The sequence below is a fragment of the Bolinopsis microptera genome, chromosome 2 (assembly GCF_026151205.1).
Source record: "Bolinopsis microptera isolate Bmic1 chromosome 2, MBARI_Bmic_1.0, whole genome shotgun sequence".
Lineage (NCBI taxonomy): Eukaryota > Metazoa > Ctenophora > Tentaculata > Lobata > Bolinopsidae > Bolinopsis > Bolinopsis microptera.
Window position 1 is genome coordinate 15,737,125 of NC_087073.1, and position 20,095 is coordinate 15,757,219.

Genomic DNA, 20,095 nt, shown 5'->3' on the forward strand with positions numbered 1-20,095 from the left:
TTCTTCTGTTATATCATACAGGAAGCGAGAAGGGATGTGTCCCTCTGGCGGGCTCATTTCACCGACAGTGTAAATAATCGCGTATGATAAATAAGTATATCAGCCGCAAACTTAAGGAGGACGGTGAAGAGGTATTGTGGTTACCAGTACTGCGCAGACATCAAGAAAAAGGAGTTAAGTTTGAAATGTAAGACGGCCAAACTTTCAAGCAACGCAAAGGAGAAACTGTGGCTCCCGGGTCTCGAAGAGTGACCTTTACAGCTGCGTTGAGGAGTAGAGATGCGAATTGCGTAATGGAGTATTGTCACGCGTGTGCTATTAACATACCGTACGTTCTTATGTCTTAATGTCATAAAGAAAAGATATTATTAAATTGAGACCCTCAAAGTAGCAACATTAACTAACATGTCATATTTCAGGAGCCGACTCAAATAACAGCTCTCGGGGACACTCCTACGGGGACAGCCTGCCGTGATGATTGTTCATCGTTACCCGTGAAAATATGTGTGATTTATCGATCATGACACGTACCATACCTTGTTTCAAAGTACCAACCGGGTTAATATTTATCAATCCAGAATACTGGCATTCTACTAATTGGTTTAATATGTTGGTAACGAAGTGAAAGCTACGCTCCGCTGTTGTGCGGTGTATTTCAAGAGAATTGTAACTTAACACTTAATTAATATGTGAACCATTCCGTGTGAATTAAATTTGGTTATAATGGTTTTTAATTAATATATTATATGAATTATTCCAATTATTTCACTGCTTTAGATATAGTCACTGGTTAGTGGTTATTCGTGACGTACTTCGTAAAAGTAGGAAAATATTCTTCAGAAAATCAGAACGTTTTAACGTTTTTAAAATATAAAAATAAGTAAAAAGTGAATATGCGGTAAAAAATGCATTCAATATTTCTGACAATCCCTTGACTAACATATTAACCTACAACGAAACAAAAAATAAGACATAATATCACGTATTTTCCTAGAAGCATAATCAAGACCCAGATGGCCAGAGGTATTCACATCACAAACACGCAAGATAAAAACGTTTCACTGAGGGGTCGTTCACATATTACGTAATCAGCCGAGGGAGGGGGGGTTCCAATTGATTACGCTAGTTTGATTTTGACACAATAGCTGTGTATAAAACTGATTACGGAGGGGGGGGGGGGGTAGAAATTGTTCAAAAAGTGATTACATAATATGTAAACGTCTCAATAAGGCCCAACACAGGGACTGAACTGATTCACAGAAAATGAGAACACCATCACAGTATCTGATCCTAATATCCCCTGTCCAGCAATCCAGCACTGAATAACCAGATAAACACATTCCTAAAATAACTTAACCTAAAATAAGACGAGTTCTCCGCCCTCTGAGAATATCTCCACACGTGGATATGGCATAAAATGGCATAAATGGAGAATTAGTATTACCCAAGGGTTTTTCCATTTTCTCCATAGAAAAAGTCACCATTTTATACCATTTAAAAACGCAATTTTTTACAAAAAATATAAAGGACGAAATAATTTAAATACAATAATCATCTAGAATCTAAATATTATTTCGAACACCAAAAAGACAATTTTTGCCCTTTTATCGTATTTCGACCTTCAACAATTTTCCAGCTTTTCTGGAAACGTTTTTTTGTTCACGTTTCATGCTACCCTGATCATTATTAGCCGAAAATGTTTCTTCGATTTTCGAAGTCCGCACCTACCCTTCGATATATAGTCGATATAATAATCGATATACGATTTTGGACTCGTGAGTACAAAAATTTTAAAAGTTTTTTTAAGTAAAATGTTTTAAAAGTTTTCCTGGAAACCACTTTTCTTCAGTGTTCATGTTACTCTGATCATAATGAGCCAAGCACCTTTTCAACTACTTACTATAGCCGGATATCCGATCGATTTCTAAATTGTATCACAATCAGAGTGAAATTTAGTGGAATTTGAATTGCAAAATAGTCGAATTGATCTTGGCCTCTAGTAACCTGTTATGAGCCTCTAGTAGCTTGGTATGAGCTTTGAGACTTGAGTAGCCTGGTATGCAAAAATAAACATGTTAGTGTCCAAGTAAGCTGCCACAAACGTAATTCGGTGATCAAAATTCATGGCATAAAATGGCATAAAATGGGGAATTACCCAAGGGTTTTTCCATTTTCTCCATAGAAAAGTCTCCATTTTATGGCATTTTATGCCAGTGGCCCCTCCACACCCTAAACCATCTCTTCTTTCTCCGAACTAAGAGGGTTTACAATAACAGTTGGCTGGTCTTTTTCCGTGAACTTGTCAATTATCCCGTACACCTGGGTGTGGTCGTAAAGCTTGTGTCCGATGACAAGGAGAACGTTAGACAGAAGTAAACCTGCCCAAATAACATACATTCCTACGTCCGTGAGACATACCTCCAGAGTCATGGCAACTAGTCCCAACAGAATCGTTATCAGCCAGTATCCTATGGTTACCATGTATATGTGCTCTTTTCGAGCCTGATAGTCTATCAAATCATCCAAGTATTCTCGCCTCTTCTTATTCTCCATATCTTTCACTGAAATAGCCATGTCGATTTGAATATTCTTTTCCAGAATTTTCCGAGCATCTTCAAGAAAAAACGCCAGTTGTTGAGCCTTCAACATTTCTTCCTTGGTGAGTATCATCTGTTTTTCTAATATCAATATCTTTGTCTCTGACAGATCATGCTGAGTGCTTCCTTTTCTATCTTTCGCCTTCATGATGCTTCAAATGGCCCTTGAATAATAAACTGTTATAAAAGACGTGCAATTATTGACGAAAATATATTATTTGTTAAAAAATAAGCGATGAAACGTTCGGCTATCACACAGGTGAAGATGATCTATTAAATATCCGGTAGAAAAGGTATAAAGAGAGAGAATCGCAAAGAATTATCAAATGCTATTTCAACTCGAGCAGCTTTACAAATCATCAGAAATTGCGATCTACGATCACGAATTACCCCATTACACACTTTTTAGGTCAATTTAAATCGTAGAAATTAGATTTGCTAGCCGGATTACGCCAGAAACTAATCGTTATACCGTTTTGGGTTGAAATTTTAAACACAGGCAGCCGTACAATGAGGTGATAACTGTAAGATAGAAACCAAGTCTTGGTTTATGACACCGGTCAAATTTAGACAGTATTAAATTAGATCATTCTACAATATTATTCCAGACTCGGGAGGGGGAGTATTTCCAAAGTTGATGACGACTTCGCGAAAGCTAACAACGCAATATTCACAATGATACAGGATGAGGCTTAATCGCATTACAATTTAAAAGTTAGTTTACCAGTTGCTGTGTGGCGCACACTTTTAAACATTTTCACTTTGACACACTTTCCCACGTAGTATAATAGTTAAAAACGGCCGAGGGTCAGATTTATACTATAAAATATTGAAAGCACATTTTTGGTCTGGCTTGGAAAGATGCGACAGCCGATACAATCTCAAAAGAAGCAACTGGAAGAACGTTGTAACATATTATCAAATCACGGCAGACAGTCGCTCGGTCCATACGTCATGATATGTTTATAATATTAACGGGGAAACTGTAGAAACGAAACGTAAACAATGCAAATGTAACTTTGTGTTCCAGGCGGCGTAATTAGTTTCCACATTCAATGCAGATTGAATTCTACATTCAATACCATGCCTTGCAAACAGCACATTTTTTGTATATATATAGGATTCATATCAGATTGTTCTAAAAAAATGTGTAGATAGAATTGCTCATGTGTAGGAAACAAGGTTACCAGGTTTAAGTTTTTTCTCGAAACAGGCAATATTTGGGTTCCGAGAAATAACAATAACTCAATTTGCTGTGTATGTTCTGCATTATACGTGTAATCCAAATGTTGCCTCTGATCTACAGCATCTATAAGAGAGCACGTACGTTGAACACGTCCGTTCTGGTTTCAAATCTTCTCAGCGAAAGAGAAGAACTTAACTTGACATAAAGGAGATGGGGAAAATATGTATGATGATAAAATGTTGAAAAGCTCATTGAACAAGACAAGGAAAATTTGATTGTTTTTTTGCTAATCGCCATGTAACATGTACGCATCGTCACTTTCAAACCTCTCAAAGAAACATGCTGCATGGATCATAAAACACCGTTCAATTTCCCATCAACGGATTACAAAAAGACAACAAGACGTGCAGTGCCGAAAGAAATGATTGTAGAAAAACGCATAATAGGATAAAAAGTAACGTGAAGCTGTAACAATATTTAAATTTAAGTTAAATCAACTGCAAACTAAATATTGGGGTACAATTTACTAGAAGGGCGGAAGTGATACCAACACTTTGAGAGAAGCCGTAAATAATAACTATTTGTCAAGCAATAAAACCACAAAACGACTGTAACTGTGAACTTTCTGGAACAGAAAATGAACAAGGTTGTTACTCAAATGTGATGTGACGAATTAGATGCATGATACTCTTTACATGCTGCAAACAATGTAGTTATCACTCATAGCTATACAATGCAGTCTGCGCTATACACTGCGCTATACAATATACACTGTGAACTGGACACAGCTATACATTGCACCATATATACATTGTACATTACATTATAAAATATACACTAGAAACGCACTTAGATGTGTATGAAGTAAGAGGAAGGCTGCTCAGATAAGATGAGATGTGACCTGGCTGACTAGACTCTCGAACATTCCAATGTATTGTTTTGCTAATAAAAACTCAAAAAGTACTATTAATTACAATTGCTTACCAGACTAGAAGTCTTTAAAACTATTTACAAGTTACATCGTCATTGGTTATTCATACATTTTGATACTCAACTTTTAGGGTATTTGCAACATAATGTTTAAATACATACCCTTACTTGACAAAATAATGATCTATATTCTATAGCAATGTGTTACGGACTTGCGAAACTTTTGAAAAGTTGACAATTTAACGTTCAGAAATTCACTTTTAACAAACAAAGAACGAAAAGCACCTACGTCTCGATTTTAACGCCAAACTCATCCACACGAAGTAGGTATGATTCAAGTAATGCAGGGTTACGGCACATTTAATACTGCATCAGAGCACAGCGCATAATGTTCAGAGATATTGATAAAGTATCTTAGATCTAGATTATTCCATTTCATAAATCAGATAGGGTTGGGCTGAGAAAATCAGATAAAGATGGAACAATATTGGATGAGTTAGTAGAACACCTGATGCAGTGTGATTTCAGATATGAACACGGTTTATGGTTTCTGCAGATCTTAGCCAGGGAGATGGGGATAATATCATAGAGCCGGGGACCCAGCTATCATGCAGAACGTAATGAGAATAAACTCGCACAATCTTACAGTTGGACAACAGAAATGTTTATCATGAAGAAGTCATTTGCCCGGGAGACATGATTGAATTATATTTGATACCTTGAGAACATCAAGCAGCACTGATTGTCGCACGCAAATTATTACATGACTATAACAGTAGTCATGTATCTGTAGTGATAAATACGCTCTTGTATTCGGGAGTCTCACAACTATGTACATGGGTCGATGCAGCACCTAGAATCCTAGATCTAACATTCATGTCTTGTTAAGGACGTAATACCTGCTCAATGTAGAATAGAATAGAATAGAATAGAATATTTATATAATAATTATTATTATTTATAGAATACTTATATATAATGCTATATTATGAATATTCAAGTTCCCTCAGCTCAGGATAACCAAGCCGTTCCATTCATCTTGTTGGAGCATTGTGTAGTTCAGACACACCCAATGTGTTTGTGTCACGAGAACACGATACATATGGAGTAGAAAAGGCAACGAATATGAAATGAAATTACCTAAGTTGATTTAGGTAATTCCCCAAAAGTTCCCCAAAAAAATTTTCAGATTCTACCAATGATTGTAGGTATTGTATTTTGTTCTTTTCGTTTATTTTATATATTTACATATCTATACGTGCTCTGTATAGCATTCTTACAAAATTGAGCAGTAAACACAGGGGGTCCAAGGGGAACTTTGGGGAACTTTTTTTTGGGGAACTTCAGGAAACCTGGGGGACTTTCCCAAAGTTCCCCAAAAAAATTATCATGCCAAAAAATTATCATGCTGCAAGTATCAACAAGTAAGTTAAAATTATACCTTATAATAACATACATGTTAACATTAATGGGTATTAATGTATATTAGAGAAATTTTGAATAATTTTGGGGAACTTTTTTTTGGGGAACTTCAGAAAGTTCCCCAAAATTCCCCAAAAAAATTATCATGCCAAAAAAATTATCATGCTGCAAGTATCAACAAGTAAGTTAAAATTATACCTTATAATAACATACATGTTAACATTAATGGGTATTAATGTATATTAGAGAAATTTTGAATAATTTTGGGGAATTTTGGGGAACTTTTTTTTGGGGAACTTCAGAAATCTTGGGGGACTTTCCCAAAGTTCCCCAAAGTTCCCCTTGGACCCCACCCTGATTTATTCATTCGAGGAGAAATTCATGGTTAGGTCAATAAAATGCCATATTTTAGATCCCCACCAACTTTAGCCACCAAATATACAACATACATATTGTGTAAGCATAATTAAAAACATTTTATATCGACGTTTTGATAACAGAAAAGCTAAACTGATTTCAGAATCTCAGAAATAATTCAACAACAGAATATGCAACATAAACGAAAAAGGTTTCATTCGTTGATCAAAGCTAGTAGTGGCTGTCTAAAAATATAATCCCAATAATTTTGGACCTCATGATAGATTTAAATATTAGGCTACGTCATGGATATACTTAGATATTTCATCACAGGATCTATATTATGCTCTCTTGAGTAACATAAAATATTATGTAATTTGTAATGAGATTAAATCTTATGAATTAGGGAAAGCGGTTTTGCCAAACCGTTTTAGCTAAAAAATTGATATACCTAGCCACATTAATGAGAAACACATAGCGGTAAAAATTGAGCCATAACCCACCATTATGTGTCGATGTCTACATTTTCAGCCGATTTGAAGTACAATTTTCAAATTCACTTCCTCGCTCCGGACCTCATTTAACATAAACAATCGTCATGAGCCATTAGGTCTACAGCACATGAGGAAATATTTTGTGATCTGAATTAGTCTTGCGATGTAGACTTCAGCGGTAGGGCAATGTGTAGGTACGTGTTTTTTCGTTGAGAGCCTCTATTCCGATGCAATTTTCAAACGATGACCCGTTTATTTATGAATATTCATTAGCATACCAAACATTTCATGTGTTAGACATTAGCTTGAAATCCAAGGATATTAACAAAAAAGGGTCGAATCTTGAGATTGCAATTTGCAAGCTGACAAAGTTACAAGGCAGCAACGTATTCATGAAACTTTTAAGCAGAATTTTTAATTTGCCACTAGGTTCCGGTTTGGCAACAAAAAAATTGATTGATGATGATATCCGACAATTTTCGGTCCAACAGACAAATTCCTAGAATTGGTGTGATTATATGTATCATCAAATGCGTCATCCATTATGATATTTATTTGCACCGAAATGATGCTGTAAGTTGATTCGGCTGGGATAGTGATATTCCGTTAATTAGCGGTCAGTTAAGTTCTTAGGAGCAATCGGCATGCCCAAAAACACGATCAGATCGCGATTTACATATATCTTAAAAAGGAAACCAAAACCAAAACTTCTACAAACTAAGGAGGGTCCCATTTCTCCGAGACCACGTCACGGTTATACAGAACGGTTATTCTAGAACTATAAAATCGAAGCTCGGGAGAAGGTGCAATAATAGTCACGTAGGTGAGTTGCGGAGGGTTACACTGTTGATGTATTGAGAATTGAGATTTGCTAAACAAGTCATAAGTCTCCTACTCAACAGAAAATTTAAACAGATTTCTGTATCAAATCTAAATTAGGACGACTCACATTTAATCACAATTTTAATTGCTAAATGATAAATAATTATATTTAAAGGACCAGTTAACTGAAAAAAAAGTTATCCTCATATTTTGACAGATTGTGACAAATAGCAAACTAAGCAACGAGTCGAAATTCCTAAATCTCTAACTGCTCTCTAACGCGTGTAAATAGCGTTTGTATTATTTTGGCGATGACGTCACGAAGTCCCTTGCGCGCGCAGAGGAGCCCGTGAGACTGTATTTTACAGGTAGAAAATGGACATAATACAATGTTTTTCCCCGAATAACTCGAAAAGTAAGTAATTTAGGGTACATGTTGCTTCATAAGTTGTATATAAACATGGCCATTTTGCACAATTTGCACACATTTAAAAACCTTTAGGGCCTTCATAGCCCAATTTACCAGATACCCATAGTTTTGCATGATTTCTGGAACCGAAAATCAGTTTTTCGCCAATAACTGAAAAAGTAAGCACTTTAAGGCATATGTTTGTTCGTAAGTCATATGTTAATATGCTAATTGCAGTTCTTTTGCACCCTGTCTAAAGACTCTATCACAATCCTATCGAAAATGGGCTCAGCACCACGCCCAAAATGGTTTTTGGCGAATTTCTCGAAAAGTATGGATTTTAGGCCATGTGTTGCTCGATAACTCCTATATAAACATGCATATGCGGCTTCGTTTAAGCCTATTTTGAAGTCTGTACGACCTTCAGAAGCAAGGGGTCGGTTACGTTATTGGGTCAATATGGGCGTGGCCCTCCTGGGTTTTCTCCACTGTCAAAAAAATGTCTCCAAACGAAAATCGTTTATTCACACCTTCGGGAAGGTCTGTGCAAAGTTTCGTTAGTATCTGAACATTTGCAGGTTCATTTCCATAAATGTCCAAAAATGACTGGACTGCACAACTTTAGAGTTAACTTTAGAGAAACTCATAAGTCATTTATCTCAAATTAAGCTGTTAGTGTCCATGATCAACCTGTGGCGACAATGTTTTACGTGAAATGTCGTTTAACTTTAACCATCTAACAATCGATCGTGCCGTAATATATGGCCAAAGAATAATAGGGTCTTGGAAGTTCTATAGTTGTTCAGTGGGTGCACTTGGTATTTAAACTTACCAGTATTTTATTTATGTTATGCACCTCAACTACTGGCAGAGATTAAAGGCCCTAGATCTGATGTCATTGCAAAGAAGAAGAGAACGATATTTAATCATTAACATGTGGAAAGTTCTGCATTGCAAGTGCCCTAATGATATTGGTATCCAGTTCTCGGTGACTCTCAGACATGGTCAAAAAGCAGTTGTGCCCAGTATAGCTAAGTCCAGCAGTCAACGTAATCAAGCACTACATGACAACTCATTTGCAGTAACCGGACCTCGATTATGGAATGTAATCCCAACACATATGCACACCATCGAGGATCCTATGCAATTCAAAGCAGCTTTAACGAACTTCGTGAAGTCATTTCCGGACGAGCCTCCAGCTCCAGGATATGCAGCCGTCGGAATGGAAACTCCTTGCTGGATTGGAGTGGTGATAAAACAGTTTCTACACTGTCCGGGGGGTCGACTTTTTCGATGGCCCGATAGAGGATTCTATGAAGCCCTAGAAAGTAACAAAGTAACAAAGTAAGTATATGTACCGATGATAATGCAATTAGGATAACAACTAGGTAAGCCGCAAGTCTAATTCAAAACACACCGCACACCATACACTCGAACTCCAATCTGTATTACTATTTGGTAGACCGGGTATTTTGGCGGGAATTCTGTTCCCACGGCACTGTTCTGATAGAAGCTACTTCTACTGATGGTTCCAGAGGAACGGCCGTAAAGTAGCCAGACTTCTTGTCTCCTGTACTGGCTGACACATGTGGATTAAAATTAGAAATTTCGCTATGCTATAACTCTATAAATATAATTGCTCTCGGAATTGAACAAACTCCTACTTATCTATAGGTTCTTACTTACTCCTACTTATCTACTCCTACTTATCTATAGGTTCTTTTCTAAATTCGTTAGAGTTTCATGGACTGGGGAAAAATAATCGGTACAGTCTCCCTGCTGGCTGCTTGTGTAATTAAGCAATGAAAACAATCCGAAATTATCACATATGACATAAGAACTGTAATAGCAGAAACTTTCTAACCGTACATTCACCCGCCACTGTTCAAGAAGCTATATCACTGTTTAAAATCATGACGTGAGCACTGTACATCCAATCAGCTATTCCTTTAGTTAGGATGATAGCCAAAACTATAAGGATTTGGGAGAACTAGGGTAATAGTCATAATTCTAAAATTTGAGTGAGTTACATGTGTTTTAATGACAACGATAAAGATTTGCAACGTATTACGCTATGCCAGCGCGCACTGAGGGACTTCGTGACGTCACGAGGCCACAGCTTATTATTGCAATAACACGCGTTACACGTACGCTAGAGAGTTGGTTCTTTCGGCGATACGATTCTTTACCAGTTTGTCACAGCTGATTTAAATCTTAGCCAAATTGGAGACTACAAATTTTTCAGTTAACTGGTCCTTTAAATGGGTGTCTGCTGTCTCCGCCAAACTGCGCGCGTACATTCAAAACTATAGCTGCCATCAATTGTTGTGCATAAATAAGCAGCTATCTGGTGTTCCATAATGGAACCACCAAAACAACAGCTCATCACAATGCTGTTAAATTCGCACTAAACGTATTATTCGAATTAAATTCGCATACGAATTTTTCTCTGAAAATTGCCGCATTTAAAAATATACCAAATACGGGAACAGGAAATCACGTGTCCGCATCAAAATGTTCACGATAGTTGGCTTTGTATTGTGCAATGTTGCCAAAACATGTGCTTCCCGCAACACGTGCGTGGTTACTGGTTAGTGATCACTAGCGTGGGTACTGACCAAGATCGCTATGTGGTTAAATTTAGCTCATACCCGAAAACGTTATGGAGTAAACTAACTTTTCTTGATAAACTTAAAATCACTTAATTTCCTCCACAGTCTAGTCTCCTTGTCGAGGTTTGTAAGTTTGAGATTTGCATGTTTGAAGTATAACGTCACAATTCACATATCCAACTAGATTATAGACTCAAGAATGCTGCGCGTTCTATTCCCACAGCCGCATTTTTACCGAATTTTCCGCGCATATTTTGGCGAATTTAACAGCCCTAAAAATTAAAACTTGACGTTGAAAATTGGCGAATTATTCGCGTACTTTTTGAACACTGTAAATACGCCGTACTTTTTGACGAAAATTTGGCGAATTTAACAGTCTGAGGTCATCATAACATGGTAAGGATTAAGCGGTACTAAAGAATAGGGAAACTACGCGGACGACCGGTTAATTAACAGGTTAATACACGGTTACCGATCACTAATTCAACGCACGAAAAACACACGATTGACGCACTCATGGCCCGCAGACATCAAAAGGGTACTTAACTCACTGTTTGTCAACCGTGCGTCACGTGTCCAGCGACCGATTACCAAGTTCCCGATTGAAGTTCAGTCTGAATACTGAATGGACACCTTAATATAAAAAGTGTAACTGTTGTTATTTACGAGGTCTACGAGGGACATAGTAGTAGTTATACTGCTGATTATTATTACTCTGTTAGCGTATTTGTGGACCAAACAATGATAAGAAGGCAAAGAACTAATTATCGGTTGTATTATTATATTTAAAGGCACCGTACTGGAGCTGGAAGTTGATTAGGTTGGAATAGTGAAATTCCGTTAATTATAACGGAATGGATAATAATTGAATTTCCGGCATAAGCCAGAAACTCAGTAGTCAGTATTGGTCCTTTAACCAAGCAGGACGGTAACAAAATACAAATGACTTGGGAGGAAGCAGATAATATCGTTATACAAAATAAATTATGGAAACAATGCTAAGCGTAAAAATAACATACGGATAAAGATCAAAACAAAACAGCTCGTAGCCGAATGGGTACCTGTATTATATCCTGATATGCCATTTGAAGGTGATGGTAGTTGAGAAGGTGATAAATGGTGAGAAAGTGATAATCTGTGCAGTGGCAGAGAAAGTGATGGGACGGGGTTAATCGGGGACACTTCAGACGACAAACTGGGTGCAGGAGGGGGAGTATTGCAGGACTGGTGTGGCGTGAGGTTAGGTGCAGAATGTTGAGGTGTAGTATTGGATCGGGGTGATAATCTGTAGTCTAAAGTTGGGCGAGGTGTTCGAGGTGATAGAATCTTACCTGAGAGAATAGAAAATGATGGAAATAGAATTAAGTTACTATGGAAGTTGTCGTGAAGTTTAATGATAAATGAGGGATGAACTGGCGGGTCAGTTTAATTTGGACACCAAGAAACCAGCAGCGATACTTCAAACGAACCAGATTTATGATCATAATTTATTCATGAACTCAATACATTTCCGACATGACCTACGCATTTTCGTAACTACCCTAACTAAACAGACTTAACATACATCGAAATTTATCAAAGATATTAAATTTCAAATCCTTTATAATTCAAATCTTAAAATCAGCCTGAATACCAGCGATCCAAGTGTTTAACCAGAAGTGTTGACTATAGTGGACTACCCCAAAAGTTAAACCTCCCAAGTCCAACACTTTTCTACCGGCCCTTCGCCACCAGCACAGTAACTGATAAAGTTAGCCACAGTTACTACTTATGTACTAACCAAATAAGTATGATAATATGTACTTACCAAGTAAATCGAGAGCAGGAGTACCGAGGACAGGGGGAGGGAGGTAGGAGAGTGTACCTAGAACCAGGTACTCCATTACCACGTGGGCAGCTAGGGACATCTCCGTGTCCGGGCACTGGTCCACACATCTGGTGGGGTGTTACGGTCAGCTAAGGGTTAGCTTTACAATTAGAGTTACGGTCAGCTAAGGGTTAGCTTTACAATTAGAGTTACGGTTAGCTAAGGGTTAGCTTTACAATTAGAGTTACGGTCAGCTAAGGGTTAGCTTTAGAATTATAGTTACATTTAGCCATAGGGTTAGCTTTAGAATTAGAGCTACGGTCAGCTTAAGGGTTAGCTTAAGAATTAGAGTTACGGTCAGCTAAGGGTTAGTTTTACAATTAGAGTTACAGTTAGCCTTAGGGTTAGCTTTACAATTAGAGTTACGGTTAGCCTTAGGATTAGCTTTAGAATTAGAGCTACGGTTAGCTAAGGGTTAGCTTTACAATTAGAGTTACGGTCAGCTAAGGGTTAGCTTTACAATTAGAGTTACGGTCAGCTAAGGGTTAGCTTTAGAATTATAGTTACATTTAGCCATAGGGTTAGCTTTAGAATTAGAGCTACGGTCAGCTTAAGGGTTAGCTTAAGAATTAGAGTTACGGTCAGCTAAGGGTTAGTTTTACAATTAGAGTTACAGTTAGCCTTAGGGTTAGCTTTACAATTAGAGTTACGGTTAGCCTTAGGATTAGCTTTAGAATTAGAGCTACGGTTAGCTAAGGGTTAGCTTTACAATTAGAGTTACGGTCAGCTAAGGGTTAGCTTTACAATTAGAGTTACGGTCAGCTAAGGGTTAGATTTAGAATTATAGTTACATTTAGCCATAGGGTTAGCTTTAGAATTAGAGCTACGGTCAGCTTAAGGGTTAGCTTAAGAATTAGAGTTACGGTCAGCTAAGGGTTAGTTTTACAATTAGAGTTACAGTTAGCCTTAGGGTTAGCTTTACAATTAGAGTTACGGTTAGCCTTAGGATTAGCTTTAGAATTAGAGCTACGGTTAGCTAAGGGTTAGCTTTACAATTAGAGTTACGGTCAGCTAAGGGTTAGCTTTAGAATTATAGTTACATTTAGCCAGAGGGTTAGCTTTAGAATTAGAGCTACGGTCAGCTTAAGGGTTAGCTTAAGAATTAGAGTTACGGTCAGCTAAGGGTTAGTTTTACAATTAGAGTTACAGTTAGCCTTAGGGTTAGCTTTACAATTAGAGTTACGGTTAGCCTTAGGATTAGCTTTAGAATTAGAGCTACGGTTAGCTAAGGGTTAGCTTTACAATTAGAGTTACGGTCAGCTAAGGGTTAGCTTTACAATTATAGTTACATTTAGCCATAGGTTTAGCTTTAGAATTAGAGCTACGGTCAGCTTAAGGGTTAGCTTGAGAATTAGAGTTACGGTCAGCTAAGGGTTAGTTTTACGATTAGAGTTACAGTTAGCCTTAGGGTTAGCTTTGCGATTAGAGTTACGGTTAGCCATAGGATTAGCTTTAGAATTAGAGTTACGGTTAGCCTTAGGGTTAGCTTTAGAATTAGAGCTACGGTAAGCCTTAGGGTTAGCTTTGCGATTAGAGTTACGGTTAGCCTTTGGGTTAGCTTTAGAATTAGAGTTAAATTAGCCTTAGGGTTAGCTTATGGTTATCTGCCTAGATTTGCACCTATTTCTGTCTAATTTACAACTCATAAACCTAGTCGACCAATAGTATCATTTACAAACAAGTCGTGTGTCATATTTTATCTGAACACTTTTACACCAAGTTTACTGCCTGCTGATATTATTTGTCATCGTGCTTAAAAAACACACCTATTCACATGACTTGTCGTAGGACAGCTCGGAGTTCTGATTATTCTAAAACAGTATCGTTGATTCTTAAAGAGTTCAGTTGATGACAATTTGAATTACTGTAACTTTAATTTTATATTACTTCTATCCTTCTCTTCCACACAACCAAATTTACGTCTTTTATACCGTATAGCCTAACCTAGGACTACCCCTACAATATTCTCTTCAGAAAAGATGGTTGGTTTCAGCTGAATTATCTACTCACTCAAGAGCGATGAGGATAGAGGATTGAAGTGGAGTCAGGTTGCTATCCTGAGCACTTAGAACGAACGGTAGGTCTGGTCCTATCGGGACAGCAGCAACTCCTCTCACTACTTTGGAAAAGTTCATCATATCCTCCCGGGTGAATCTGGACAATAAATTTCTGTCATTGCACTAAGAACCAAATTACAACTTGGAATCAATTTTTGACTGGTAGTGGAAACACCTTATCACAATGTTGACACAACTGAGCAAATCATTAACGCGTGATTTACATAACCAAGCAAATTATCTGACCTGCTGGCGACTCTGGGGTAGATAAGAGTGAATATCCTCATGAGACTGGTAAGGAAGTTCTGAGCAGGAAGATCATCAGTACCCTCTACCGGGTAGGAGAGGTAGGGGTGGGTGATACGGTGCCCTATGGTGTGCCACGTGTGCCAGGCTACGTCCCATAATTCTGACGCTCCCTCCTGGGTCCCCTTTAGATTGGAGTTAATTAATTATTAGGGAAACAAGGATTTACAAGTCTCGTGGTCCAAACAATAATTTGTTCTTTTTACATTTACCTCAAGTTCAGAAGGTTGTACATGACATACATTTGAGTAGCGTTACGTAAGTACATACATTAGTGTGGTGGTCCAAGTTTTTGACTCGATATTTTACGGGGGTACATAGTTGCACAGTTAATGGAATACTTACATTATCCTTGAGTAGTTCGTGAAAGCTAGTTAGGGCAGCGGTTGAGACCTCACTAGTCGGATGAAGAGCTCCACTCTCTATGTGCCTCAACAGTAACTCCCATGCTCCGAAGAAATTGTCAAGCTTGAACAGGATACTTCGCCATGTCTGAGAAAATGAGTTGCAAATTTAGCACGTTGCAAACATAGAATTAATAGAGATGTTTCATGTTTTCTAATGTGAAGAAAGGTTGCTGCAAGAAATGTTGGTACATACTAATGACTACATAAACATTAAACAGTGGTATTTGACAGAATCACTGCAGCCCCCTGTCCAAACTCCAAACATACCTGAAAGACCCTGGCAACGCCGGAGATGGCCCCAACTTGAGTCTCTGCCCACTGTTTACACGCTGTGTTACGGGTGTGGTGTACTAAGATAGGTGTACTGGACTCTGCTCTCTCGAGAGACTCATCAGGAGCGGTGGAGGAGAGACATTTCACCTCTTCCAGCAGCGGGAATAACACCTGAACAACCGGGTTGTACTCAGATTAATTGTGTTCTACAAAGAAAGTGAAATATCGGGTGTGTTCACTGTCCAACATAATACACAAAGGACATCGTGAAAATCACCTGTGAAAATCACCCGTGATTGCCTTTTCAATGCCTATATATAATGCCACCTTGTCTCGCTAAGTTACAAATAGTAAGATTACCTTCCAGAGGACAATGTTCCAGGTCTGGGGCTTGAGGAGATCACCGTGAGCACTGAGGGTTGAGAACAGTGTCTGTCCCGCACTCTTCCGAACAGGTGGTCTCACGTCTATACACAGATCTCCTACTCTCTGAAAGGACAGGGAATGCGTGAGAAATATAATATTACATAATATATATTATATGTATATATATATATTGTTAGTCAGCCACTATTGTCAGTAAAACAACGCGTTGACTTTACAGTCATCCTGATATAAAGACATGTTAGTAAATTTATTCAGTGAAATATCTGGAGCCAGGCCATACGTTCATGAGCGCTGAGTGCTGACTCATTCAACCATAAAGTGGAACTGCCCATGAAACAGTGCGGACAGCTACATAATTATAAGGACTTTGTTGGTGTAGTGGAAAAGGTGGGTAGTGCTGTTTTTATGGCCTGTTCGGACTTTCATTCTTGGCCTAGGTTATGTGGGACAAGCAACCGCTGCAAAACAGAAAGACCACTGCTCGAGAAGGTGAAGGTTATCAGGTTTCAGCGTGGCTCGGTCCAAATGGAATGGAAATCAGAGCACAACGAGGTTTTCTTCCGTTCTGCTCCATTTCTGCGGCAGAAAGAAGAGAGATTGATCCGGTTAGGTATAATTATAGCTTTCCCACAAAATCAATCACGGGGTATAGCAAGCGCTAAAAAGAAAGATATAGTTCAAAAACTTTGTAGACTTATGAGCCCCCGATTTTTTCGTCAAGTTTTAAATATAAATAGATATATTCTCGATAGTATTGACTGAATAAATAGTATCTGGAGAGAAGATTTGTAGGATACAATACTTGAGTAGGAACAGTGTGCCTCGTGACGTGTAAAACTGTAGGTACTTCGCACGAAAATAGCTGGATAACGCAATATTGTTCACACACGTTTCGTGTACCTTCTTAGCTTAACAATTACAGTGAATGGGATATTGACTTTGAGTACTCAGAGTAGGGAATGTTAGGACATGATTGGATCTTGTGATATAAAGTAAGAATAGCTCATCGCATGTAATACTCAACAAGCTGGTATATTTTTACTACAAGCTTACAGGAAAAATGTTTCATACTTTTATTTTGTGCTCGATAGACTCGGCCTGGGTCAGCTGCCTTATAGAGCGAAACATATCTATTCATTTCTATATATAATAGCTCATCTTATATACCTCATATTCACGCTGTTTTCAATCTAACTTTTTGTTCGTATTGATTCGTGATCAAAGGGACAGTTTCAATATTCCGTATTATTACAACCTGTTCCTGACCATACATATTTCTTGTACGATTTTAAAGCTTTTTTCGAGTATGAGTGTTGTGCCTTATAACATGGTAAACACTAAGTTTTCTGCTTACCTAGCTCATAGGCTTCCTCAAACCTGTACATCCGCTAGCTGAACGCTTTATTCAAGGAAATTTAAAATCAGCTATGTTATAGTTTCTTGTTATCATCTATCTATCTACGATCTAGCTCCGTAATATAAATTGTATGGATTTTTATTTGCCGATAACGATAAAGGTTTTATTTAAGTATTCCCTAATTGATACTTTTACTGCATCAAAAAACATCAATCACAACCAAAGTTATGGATAGTCATAGCGTAAATAATTGTAATGTGAGCTAGTTATGACGTATCATAGAGCATGACAACGCGCGATGCTAATCTGTTCTTGCTCGCGCACGTGCAATCTCTTGATGTTGCTAAGCAAGGACGCTGTTTACCTTAGCTAAAATAACGCCATTATTCTAACGTTTATTTTACCTCACTTTCGACGTTAATTATAGAAAATCTAAAGCCTTAATCAAAATTCTAAGAATGCTATAGCCTATTCCTATCCTTTTTTTACAACTCTGCTAAAAATGGCGAGGTTTCAACTCCATTTGCGAGCTGAAATTGGTCACGCCAGAGGGTCATTTTTAGGTCAAAATTTTTCGAAAACAAAATTATTTTTTAATCCGCTGAGGAGAAGGGAATGTTTTTGTGTTCTTAAACCATCACCAATCAATTTGTCGTAAAATTTTAGGTCAGAATGATCGCAGATAAAGTTCCCACTAATGTTGGTGCACTTGAGCACTTTTCTCAGAAAACGAAATTTTAAATTTTTTTATTTCAGCGTGTCCCAATATTACAACCAGTGTTTCATCACAATAGTTTAAGGCTAATTTTTCGTCTTATTTTCGATGACCAATGTTTTGAACGGGTCATTTTCATCAGAACATGGAGTTGTGAACGAGTACTTCGTACAGATAATATGCTCTGTTAACCTCCCTGAGTCCCTGATATAATAACCGCTTTCTTAATAGTTTTATCCGGAAAAACGTTTTTTTAAGAAGGTAATACGTTATCTTATAATTTTCTACTTGTAGTCAGGAGATTGGAATGTTAGATTATAATTAAACTGATTTGATTCAAACAAGGTACTTATCAGGGGTGTTTCTGTTGATCAGCTTCATCAGCTGTTGATCAGTTTCTGTTGATCTATTATAATATGATAATACAAAATTAATTAAGTTTTTATTTTCGTCCCTTAAAATCACCACGAATATACCTTTGTTAGACTCGACAACGATGGTTTAGTAGATGTAGACAAGTGACAACGATGGGTAAGAAGCTGAAAGAAGAATACATATTTAGGGGAGACATCAAAGGTTTTGATAAACTCAAAGGATCAATAGGTGTGGATTGGTTTGATTTCAGAGACATGAAAAGTCAATACTTCCTCTCTCACGCTCACAGCGATCATTTTAATTTTAACGATTCTCACAAAAATAAAACCCGCGATTGTATCGGGTTATTTGCTTATGAGTTTGGCCATAAACTTGAGCAAAGACCTCATACAAAAACTCATTGTACCGCAACAACTTGGGAAATTATCAAACGACTTCCTATTGGCAAAGTTCTTGCTACGGACCATCAAAATTTTGAGACACTAAATAACCATATTGTCATCGTGGAGCCAGATATTGAGAACTCAATAACGATAGAGCTACTTGACGAGAATGGGGAAAACTCTGAACAAACAATTGATGTGACCGTAATCCCAGCTAATCATATTCCTGGAGCTGTTATGTTTCTGTTTGAAGATAAAAAGGAAAACAAACGAGCTCTTTATACCGGGGACTTCCGATACAATGTCAGGGAAGAGAACGATGAGATGACAGCTTTGAGAGAATTCGTTGAAAGTTATAAGAAGGTTATTGACTATTTGTATGTTGATATTACATGTTTAGATCTAGGGAGATTGTATCATCCCGACCAGAATCAATTTCCAAGCAGGCAGGAGATGGTTTGTAATCTCATCGAGTAATGGTTTGTAATCTCATCGAGAAATATAAACCTAAAAATGTTCACATAGACGCAGAGTTACTAGGAGCAGAAGATATGGTAACAGCTGTTGCGGAATCCTTCAATAACACAGCTGGTGATATTATATCTAGACTAAATGAAGGTTGTTTAAGAAGGGAACTTTATGAGTATACATTGCAATGCATAAAGAAAACCATTGAAACTGAAGTTCATATTCATATTCATAATAAACGTATCTTTGACTTTAAATCTGTTTGCAGAAAGTGTAAAGAAGATAAGGATACACTAAAAATTCGGGCTACATTGAAATGGATTTTCGGAAAAGATAAGAACTATTCTTACAGTAATCCGGACACCTGGATGAACAGTTGTACAATAAAGGCCAAAGTAAGGGAAGATGGCAGGTTCTGTATTCACATCACTCCTCGGATTATGAGCTAAGAGAGTTCCTTTCTCACCTCAAATTCAAAGAAGTGTTTCCGATAAGTGAGTGCTTTTCTCGTAAATATTTTAAAGGAATCAAATACAAAGATGTGACCGGCCCAGAAATCAACTCAGAAAAGAAACATCACCATATCAGGAAATCTCTTTATTTTTCCCTCAAATCCACATCAATGAAATACAATGACGTACCAGTAAACGTTCTCTGGCTAACAGGAAACA

General features: G+C 37.6%; 1 protein-coding gene across 1 annotated transcript in view; it reads right to left on the reverse strand.

Annotated features, from left to right (window-relative positions):
• The window catches only part of LOC134811419 (protein MON2 homolog), a 155,371-nt gene that overhangs the window by 10,356 nt on the left and 124,920 nt on the right, over positions 1-20,095 (reverse strand). The window contains exons 20-25 of the mRNA XM_063818217.1: positions 16,100-16,228; positions 15,734-15,910; positions 15,405-15,551; positions 15,000-15,184; positions 14,707-14,850; positions 12,637-12,764 (exon numbers count right to left, since the gene is read on the reverse strand). Coding sequence (XP_063674287.1) covers positions 12,637-12,764; positions 14,707-14,850; positions 15,000-15,184; positions 15,405-15,551; positions 15,734-15,910; positions 16,100-16,228 — 910 coding nt within the window. The remainder of the gene's footprint in view (positions 1-12,636; positions 12,765-14,706; positions 14,851-14,999; positions 15,185-15,404; positions 15,552-15,733; positions 15,911-16,099; positions 16,229-20,095) is intronic.